Source organism: Arachis hypogaea, chromosome 13, assembly GCF_003086295.3.
Source record: "Arachis hypogaea cultivar Tifrunner chromosome 13, arahy.Tifrunner.gnm2.J5K5, whole genome shotgun sequence".
Taxonomy (NCBI): Eukaryota; Viridiplantae; Streptophyta; class Magnoliopsida; order Fabales; family Fabaceae; genus Arachis; species Arachis hypogaea.
Window position 1 is genome coordinate 100366702 of NC_092048.1, and position 10030 is coordinate 100376731.

Here is a 10030-nt window from a genome sequence, read left to right on the forward strand (position 1 = left end):
CATAAAAAAAAAAAAAACAGAAATAGAAATAAAAAAATAAATCTGTATAATCTCCATCACTATCTCTCTCAACTCCAAAGAACAACAACAAAAGAAACTAAAGTAGAAGCAACTAGAAGCATCAACAACAACAATGAATAATAGAATCAGAATCAAAAACAGAAGAAACTGAAGCAAAATAACCATGGAAGCAGAATAGAATTAGAATCAACAATAATAATAGAATAAGAAATAATGTAATTAACAAAATCAATAAATTCACAAATAAAAAAATTTCACAATATAAATTAACAGAAGAATGAGCAATGTAATTGACAAAATCAACAAATCAAAAACAGAATTGGAACCATAGGGAGGACCAGCAGTGAGGACGCAAAGCAGTGGCAAGGACGCGAAGTACAGCAGCGAGTGACGAGAAGCAGCGACGACCAGCGAGGAGGAGGAGCAGAAATGGCGAGCGGCGTGCAACGTCCACCCTTACGGATCTGTTGGCGTCGACGTCCGTCCGTCCCTCGCCCTTCCCCTCGTCTGTCCCTCACCCTTTCTCTTCTCCCTTCTTTGTCTTCCCCTCTGACCTTCCCCCTTCTTCTTCTTCGGTTTTGCGCTTTTCCTTTTTCTCGTGTTTTCTTTTTTTTTTTATTTTATATTTTTTTAATTAGGAGTAGTTTAGTAATAAAAATTTAAATTTTGATAAAAAAGACGATTTTAAAATTAAGTTAAACTTTAGAGACATTTTATATACAAAAAAAAGTTAAAGATAAAAAAAATTTTAAACCTATACTTTAAGAATTAAAATTGTAATTAATCCTAAAATAGAAGAACACGTTTTTGGAATAGTGTCAAACTAATTGGAGTTGATTTGGAAGGTTATATCAATTAGAATAAACTGGAAAACCGCTAATAACTTCTATAAATTTTTGGTACTTCATGTGCCTATAAAACATATGTTATGGGAAATGAAATGTGTCGTCTTAGATGTTAAATTTGCATAAACTTATAGTCTAAATATTTAGAGGTGAGATTATTTATCTTGATCCAATATTCCATCCAGGGGGTGTAGCTCATATGGTAGAGCGCTCGCTTCGCATGCGAGAGGCACGGGGTTCGATTCCCCGCACCTCCATTTTATTATTCTGTTTAGATGCGAAAAGATCCAACGGCCGAAAAAGTTCGTTATCCAATTTTGCAGCACGGACTCTCACTCAAGTTTCACTCCCCACAAAAATCCTGACAGCCCCTCGTTCCTCATCTCATCATTGCATACCAACAAACAGCAACCCCCGCCCCCATAACCGCCACTTGCTTCGAAACCAACCTTAGCTTCGCACCGGTCCTTCTAGAAGATTCCCGTTATGACACTGAACTTGTGCTCTCCATGCTTCTCTCGCCTCCTCCTTCGTCACTCTTCTTCTCCGCTCAACAAACTCCCCGAAACCTGTGCAAACCACAGCTCCAACACTCTTCTTCCAACTCTCATCTTCTCCTCTTCTCCGTTTCTTCCCTTCACTTCCAACAACCTCTCCAGAGCTTCCCTTAGTGAAAGCCACAATGAGATTTCTCAGGATGCCGGCCAGCTCGACCACCACCAGCTCCTCCTCCGAGTCGCCGCCTCTGCCAAAGACGCCGATGATGCCTTGCTCATGATCGCACAGAACTCTTCAAGAAACGGAGGCGGCCTCGTTTCCGCTGACGATTCTTCCACCATCATCTCCGCCGCGCTTCAGCGGAACAATTCCGAGCTCGCGTTGTCCATTTTCTACGCCATGCGCGCAAGTCTCGATTCAGGTCACGAATGCTTCCATCGCTATATCTTTCTTTTCTTTAAGCTTAATTTCTCCTTTAATTTTAGCTCATTTCACACTGTATAGTATTATCCTTTAATTTCTTTTAACAATTAAAGAAGATGAAGTTCATGTTGCTGCTGAAACCTGAGAGGTTATTTTGCTGGAGAAGCTTTTTTATTGTGGTGTTGTTGTGTATTCATTGTGTCGGCTTTGCTTAGCGTTTAGCTGCTATTTAATGATACTTTCTTGCTTTATGATCAGTTGGCGGGAATGGACCTTTGGTTGAGGGATGGAAGTGGTCGAGGCCAAATGCACATGTATATACGATCTTGATTCAGGGTTTGGCGGCATCTCTGAGGGTTTCTGATGCCCTTAGGGTGCTCAAATATATCTGTGAGGTTGGGGTATCCCCTGGTGAGGAGGTATGGTTAAGCACTTATATCCTCCTTCTCGTCTTTCACTGCTTTATTTATGGTTCTGCATTCTTACTAATTTATACACGTGCATGTGATATATTCGGCTCTTGAATTTGTTTCAGTGATGTAAATTTCATTTATATATTGTTGTATATTCCTTTTATCTTATCACAGGTCCGATTTGGAAAGGTAGTGAGGTGTCCTAGTTGTCAGATAGCTGTTGCAGTTGCACAGCCACAACAAGGTATTCAGGTATCTCCATGTCAACTGTGAATTTATGATGCCCATAACCGGTTTTAGGGTACGGATGCAATCATTTTGAGTGGCAGACATATTGATGATTTCATTTGTTATTTGAATTATGATACGTGGTACTTGTATTATTGCTTTGATCAATACATGCAGACAGTTTCTTGATCCTTCTTTCTGTAGAGTAGAGATCTTGATGTTCTGTAAAATATACGGGCCCCAAATAATGGAATAAGTCAAGGACGAGTCAATATCTGTCTAATCACCAAATAAATTGTGTATCCATAGCACCCATGGGATCTGTGAAAACTAAAAAGGGCTACTAAAAATTCTTGCCAAACCTTCATGCCTGCTATGATGACATTAAGGCCAAACTTATATGACAAGAGCAAGTGAAGTAATGTTATGCTATATAGACCTTGGTTGACATCTGTCTTTTAGTCAAATTCTGGATAGATCTCGTATGATTACGACTCTTGATCTTTGTGATAGTTATAAGGTGTATATGGACATTTCTTCTGCAGATTGTATCTTGTTCAAAGTGTCGCTACCAGTATGAGCTTGTTTCAGGTGACATAGTTAGTATTCAGTCAGAAGAAATCAGGTTGGTATCGTCCTCTTATTTCTTTCCCTTTGATTTTACTTTTAGTTAGGATATATGTAACCTTTTTGTTGGATGATTTGAGTTTTTATAAACTTTTGTGTTTTCTATATTTGCTGCTCGAAGCACCATACATGAGCCATTCAATATCATCTTTTTTCTTCCCGTTTTATTTTTGGTATAATCAGTGTCTGAGTGTCTGTCTCTTAAGTTAATATAATGCTATGTATGTGCATGGTGTTGATCATGGAATATTCACTTTTTCTAAGGATCTCCTCCTGCCGAACGCAGCATGGACATTACAGCGTGGGAAAGGGGGTTAAGTTTCCTGAAAATGAAGAAGCAAAGCATTCCTGCGGCTGTTCACTCTATGGTGGTATATACCCTCCACTCACCTTTGAGTCTTTGACATCTAATGTTGGCGTCTTTCTCTGATTAATGCAAGAGTTGTAATCGAGGACCTATATATGACTTGTGTATAAGTTGGTTAGTCATCCGAGGGAAGCCATTTAAACAACAGACACCTTACCTATAGCTTCCATGAGATACAAATACATGCTCATTGTTCAAGTAGTAAAACTTTCACTGCAAACAATTATACTATGCAAAGGTTATTTTAATGCAAGATCTTTGTCATTTCAACATTTCTTTTCTTTTTATCTACTTCTTACAATGTTGCAAGCCTGTCACGAAAATATGTCATATGAAAGCAGGCTCTTAGATTTGAGAAACTAGTGCTTGAATTTCTTAATTTTTAAAATAAAATTTTGTTGCTATAATTCTTTTTATGATGATTCACTTCTATGTCTCTTTCCATCTATAACTTTCCTGCCATTTAGGTGCAAACCCCTTCTGGTATGGCTCGCACCCACAGATTTGCAACCGAGACGGTTGATGTTCCCGCACAAGAAGGTGAAAGGGTAACTGTTGCGGTGGCAGCTCCATTAAATGTATATAGAAAAGTGGGGCCCTTTAAATTTAGCCCAAGGGCCCCTGATCTCTATCCTGGCGAGGCTATGTGCATAACAAACCACAAAGATGGGCGAGAATCAATTCTGTTAAGAGCCCCAACAAAAGAGGGAAATTCATCATTACTTAATCCCTCAGTCCTCTTTCCCCTTCTTGCTGTCCTTGCCACTGGTGATGCTGCCTCTGGACTTATTGACCCCGGGTTGCCCCAATTCCTATCAGTTGTTGCAGTTTCATCACTCGCTGTTGGAGCCACGTTAAATTCCGTCGTTTTTCCACAGTTGAAGCAGGTACTGCTGTTAGTTCATCAGTTTTGTTCCCATTGATAGATGCTTGTTTGCCTATCTTTTGTCTATCCAGTTTTACTTAAAAGAGGCAATCTTCTTGTTGATGATGCTTATATTGTTGTTTCCCCTTTGAAAAAATAACTTAAAAATGGCAATGTGTCTGCAGTTGTTACTTTCACTCTTTCGGTGGTTTAAACTCTATCCACATGGGTTTGTGCTTTGTTTTATTACTACTCGTCCTTGAATATGAGAAATAGGAAACAAAAGGGTGCAACTTTTTTTAGTTCATGACTTGTGGGCTCCTTCGATGGAAGTTATTGCAATATGGAGGAATCAGTGTGGCTTGATTTCCCCTTATCTTAACTTTGTTTACATTACTCAATTATGAGGGTTCTCAAGAAGATATAATTAGTTCATCTGCTCTTTATTCTGGCCAACACAGCTTCCACAAGGGTCGGTTGAGGTTACTGCTATCAAACAACGACTTCTATCTCAGTATGATGTGATTCTGTCACGCATCAAAGACCTAAAAGAGGCTGCTGAAAAAGAGGTGTGCTACATTCATGATTTGAAATTAGCATGGTGATATATGATTTGATAATTCATACATAATCCAGTTTGAACCATCCTGCATGTTCGTGTGAATATTTTGCTGTAAAGAGGGAAAGATATAGTTATGTCTGACTATAATTTACATTATGTTGTAGAAAAATCATCCTGATTGAAAAGGAATGCAGAATGCTGAACTGAATCATCTAATAATACACTAGCAATCTAATTATAAGTAACTTATAGAAAATACTTGAATATGTCATAGTTTCCTCCAGAAATTGTCTGAGTACAGCTCATTGATTGTATATTTTATTTATGACCGAATAAAAGAGAGTGCGGAAATCTTTATTGAAAAAAGGCACTTTGTTTCCTATCCTTATGTGGATTTTTACCTGTACCAGTTATATTTACTTCCTCCTTTGTAGATCTGGATGTTAGCTCGAATGTGCCAACTCGAGAACAAAATTTCAGCTGTTGGAGAACCTTCTTATCGGTGAACTGTGAATCCGCAACATCATAGATTCTTTGTTTCTGATATGTTCATGAAATAGTTTTTAAATAAATAAATATGTTGTTGAAATAATCATTTTCTCCTCATTGACCATTTATGCAGGACTCGTAGAAGTAAAGTCAAAAGGGTGCGAGAGAGCCTGCAAAACTCCCTCAGGGGAAGGATTGAATTGATTGATAGCTATGCCAGGGTATGCTTCTCAGAAAAAAGTATAATGGGAAATATTTTTTCATCCTGAAAATACGTGGTAGTTCTCTGCAAAATTTGAATAAATATGTGTGTTGAATGTTCTCTTTACCCAGATTTCTTCAATGATTGAAATTGAAGTGGAGATGGAAACAGATGTTCTTGCTGCTGAAACTGCTAGCAATGCGGTGAACTACTTAATCATCTCTTTATTTTTGGGCCATAATATCTCGCCAATAACAGTTTAATTACCTAGCAGAGGGATGGTTGTTTTGCAGGATACTATCACAGAACAGATAGAGCAAATTATGGAGATGGAAAATCTGGAGGAGGTATATTCTCCTAAAATGCAAACCTCTTACCTGGATTTGTAGGAAAAAAAATTGGAATAGATCTTTTCATTAGTCATGTGTAAACTTTTATCAATGATTATACCTCTCATGCTCTTTCTAATGATTTTGATATATTTTTTTTTCCACAATAGCTTAGAAAAATATCTCCGAGATGAATATCAAATTCTTAGAGTAGGAAGTAGAAAGCCAACAATGATACCATCTCTATTTTGTACTTTTTTGTTTGACCTGAATTCCTGGCTAAGCAATTAAGATTGCAGCATATCCTTCAATGGATTACAGTACTATTTACACGTGCTCATAGATGAATATTTTCATACCATTTTTCTTATGCAGAGATGGAAAATAGAAGCAGAAGCCAATGACGAGGCCGAAAGAATCCTTAGTTCTCAACCTATGCCTTCTGAGGACGTTTAATTTTGTATATGCAACTGGCTCGTGCTGCTGCATCATCACTTGAGCTTAACTCCCCAGCTTAATGGGCTATTATTATTCTTGACTGAGTAATAGAGCAGCAAGGTCAACTTTGTCTGGCGAAGGCTTGCATTTTGTTTTTTTTTTTTTTTTTTGTTGTCTTTTTCTTGTGATCATATTGGAAAAGGGTGTTAGTGTCAATGTGGCATCTGATGCAAATATCTTTGTTGCCACTGGAAAGTGAAAACATCGTTAGGGGTCCTAAAATGAAAATGCTACGTCAGACAGGAAAAATATTAATGAAAATCAACCATGTCACTTGTTGCATGATTTCCTCCAGCAGAACTTCTCCTTGACATGGGTTTAATTGGAGGTTTGGTATTGAATAATAGTATAAAGAAAAAAAGTCGGCAATGAAATATGCATCAAAACAAACAAAGGCCAGCAGCAGTTCAACCCGGCTTGATACCACTTAAATTATCCGTTTATGCAATGATGCCCAATCAACTAGGACCATCTCGCCAATGAGCCATAGTTCAGAAGCCATATGTCCCCCTTCCCTGCTAAGTGTTCTCAAGTTCGAGCCTCATGTAATGTAACTGGAGCCAAAAAAAAAAAAGGACCACCTCCATTCTTCGTTGACAAATGAATGGCATAAAGGGAAGCTAATTCTTCGCTGACAAATGAATGGCATAAAAGGAATAGCTTCTGCTTGGCTTGATTCCACCGACCTATCCTATTGCAACCATCGATTCGCTAGAGATGAAGACTAGATGTATGATAAGGCAGCATTTGTGGGTGCTAATGGCAGGAGAAGAGCATATTCTAATCTGGTCATGCATGGTAGCACTGAGCCACAGTCTGATTCGGATGAGATAGATTCGGAAGACAGCTTGCCTGAAGATGAATATCGTGTTTGTATGGAAGAGTTGCTTGAGATGAGTCAAGCCCACAGGAAAGCCATCTAGAATACCCGGCGAGAGGCAAAGAGCCAGCCTTCTATCACGGTGAAAAGGTTACAAAATGGTATCATCACCATCCATGTTGGCAAAAAAAAAGAGGCTTGAGAAACCATGGAAGAACACCCTCATAGTCAAGCTCCTTGGGAGAAAAATTGTCTATGGCATCCTCAAAAGAAGGCTGGATACTATGTAGGCAAAATCTGGTGGGATCAACCTCATTTATGTGGGGAACGGGTTCTTTGTGGTGAGATTCTATAGCGAGGAAGACTACTGGAATGTATTAGAGGGAGGTCCATGGCTCCTCTTCGACCACTATCTAACCATACGTCGATGGGCTCCTGACTTCAATCTGTTTGGTGCTGAGATCAACAAAGTCGCTGCTTGGGTTAGATTACCGGACTTGCCGACAGAGTACTACGATAAACAATTCTTGGGAACAGTAGGCGATCAAATAGGAAAGATGTTAAAGGTAGATATGAACACGGCTAACGAATCTCAAGGCAAGTTTGCAAGATTGTGTGTCGAGTTGGACCTTAGCAAGCTCCTGGAAGCTAAATACATTGTGAATGGTAGCACTTACTAGTTACTACATTGATTATGAAGGGCTTCATATGGTTTGTTTTAGTTGTGGGAGATTTGGCCATGTGCATGATAGTTGCATGAACACGTCTGGTCAAGCTAACAGTAGAGAAGAAAGGAAGGGTGTCCTGAACCAAGGCGGAGAAGAGAATATTCTGGGTGCTAATGAAGGAAGTGTCCAGAAATGCAGGAAGGAGGGAACCAAACCGTCAAGGGCAAGGAAGTCATTTTTGAGTATTCTAAGTACAGTGCATGGATGGTGATCAATGGATAGAATAGGACAAAAAGGAGCAACAACACAAAGGACAACAATGGCATGAAAAATGACAATGGACAACGAGGAGACAAATGGAAGGGCAAAATGGGAAAAGGAATTCCTTACAGGGAGCTAGATGAGAAAAGCCAAGGCTAGTTCTGCAGCCCAACCCAATATTGAGGTCCAAGCATCCCAGGTAACTCGAGCCCAATCTTCGAAGAGAAATCCCAACCTCAGTTCTTAACCAACCACATAATCAAATCATAGATGCACTAGATAATGTAACCTAAGCCCCTTCTTCACAAGCCCAACCTTTGATCACCTCTCATCACCTCTCATAATGCACCCTTCACCCATTATTAATTCTATGGATGTTTGTATGGTGATGGAAACACCGCTTGCACTTGACCTAAAGTTCAAACCACCTAACCCAGCTGAACCTTCCTTTTCAGGGTCAGACCTTGATGTTATTATGGCGGAAGGTACTGCTGCAGTGATGGAATGGGGAAAGAGAGAAGTCCATTGGGGGATGCTACATACAAGCCCTAATGGGCTTGCTCATGTTTTGTCCTTTCTTGCGTGATCGTTGAAGCTTGGCTTCTTCTTTTTTAGTTTACAATGATTATCTTTAGTTGGAATGCTAGGGGGCCGTAGGCCAATATAGGCCAAATTTGATTGTTGTTCAAGAAACAAGATGTAGTGGGGATGTAGCAAAGAAATCCATTGAGAGAGCTAGATTCAACTCCTCTATCATCGTTGATGCTCAGGGATTCTCTGGGGGAATTTGGCTCTTGTGGAACAATCCTAACTTGAAGGTGCAGAAAATAAGTCGCCATAACCAAGCATTGCATGTCTTGATCTGTGAAGATGATGGGCAGTGGTGTCTAATGTTTGTCTATGCACATTCCCAGGAGGCTCGCTGGAATGAAGTTAGAGGCTTTATTTCTGACATTGCCGATTCTATTCAACTGCCTTGGATGTTGTGTGGTGACTTTAACGTTATCGGGGATATGAATGAGAAAAAGGGTAGAGCGAGATCGGACCTAGCCCAGATTAGACATTTTAATAATTGGGTGGATAGATGCAACCTTCTTGATCTTGGTTTCTATGAAACTAAATTCACCTTGATGGGCCTGTCTTGAATGATGGAGAAAGATATGAGCAACCAAGACTGGCAGATAAAGTTTAATGAATCTTTTGTTGAAACTTTGCCAGAATCTGTTCTGATCACCATTCACTGCTCATATATTGCAGAGGCAAGTACCATACCCCTAAAATCAAACCCTTCAGATTTGAGTTTATGTGGATGCAGCATGAGGATTTCCAATCTTTCATAACTGAGGCGTGGCCAAAATACCTCCCTTTGGTTCCTGCCACTCATGTTTTTTTGGAGAAGATCAAAATCTGGAATTGTGATATCTTCGGGCATCTATTTAAGAAAAAAAGATCGTTACTCAACAGATTAAAAGGCATACAAAATTCTCCTAGGTATGGTAAGAGTGACTTCCTTGAAAACTTAGAGGAAGAACTTAGCGGCGATCTAGAAAATATTTTGGACAGAGAGCAATTGTTTTGGCTCCAAAAATCCAGAGAAAATTAGATGATTCAAGGAGATAGGAATACAAAGTATTATCATACAAAAAGCCCTTATTAGGAGGAGGAAAAATAAAATTCTTAAACATAGAGGGGAGAGTGGAGAATGGGTAGAGAATATTGAAGCTCTGAAGGTGCATGTGTGTGATTTTTTCCAAAGCTTATTCAAGGACTTGAACCCTAACAGAGATCCTTTTATAAAAAGTAATTACCTAGATAGCGTCATTCCCAGATGTGGTTCTTGGCAGTCTAGAAACAAAGTTCATAGCAATCGCCTCCCATTTTCACTATGGCACTTCTAGAGGCTAAAGAGTTCAT

General features: G+C 39.3%; 1 protein-coding gene and 1 non-coding gene across 4 annotated transcripts; both read left to right on the forward strand.

Annotated features, from left to right (window-relative positions):
* The first annotated feature begins 1050 nt into the window (after positions 1–1050).
* On the forward strand, positions 1051–1123 carry TRNAA-CGC (transfer RNA alanine (anticodon CGC)). Its single transcript has one exon. It is a non-coding gene; the product is annotated as a tRNA-Ala (tRNA).
* Positions 1124–1175: 52 nt separating this feature from the next.
* Positions 1176–6661, forward strand: LOC112732432 (uncharacterized). 3 transcript variants are annotated; one of them, XR_011869825.1, is made up of 12 exons: positions 1206–1785; positions 2046–2206; positions 2375–2452; positions 2974–3053; positions 3342–3426; positions 3890–4309; positions 4749–4856; positions 5284–5358; positions 5472–5559; positions 5672–5743; positions 5834–5887; positions 6245–6661. XR_011869825.1 is itself a non-coding variant. In XM_025781155.3 (12 exons), the coding sequence occupies exons 1-12, from the start codon at positions 1353–1355 to the stop codon at positions 6323–6325; spliced, it is 1728 nt and encodes a 575-aa protein (XP_025636940.1). In that variant the 5' UTR covers positions 1206–1352; the 3' UTR covers positions 6326–6661. The 3 variants fall into 3 exon arrangements, 2 of the variants coding, with proteins under 2 accessions (XP_072068267.1, XP_025636940.1); XM_025781155.3 differs by having other exon boundaries at positions 5284–5351; XM_072212166.1 differs by lacking the exon at positions 2974–3053 and having other exon boundaries at positions 1176–1785; positions 2375–2444; positions 3320–3426; positions 5284–5351.
* The last annotated feature ends 3369 nt before the right edge of the window (positions 6662–10030 follow it).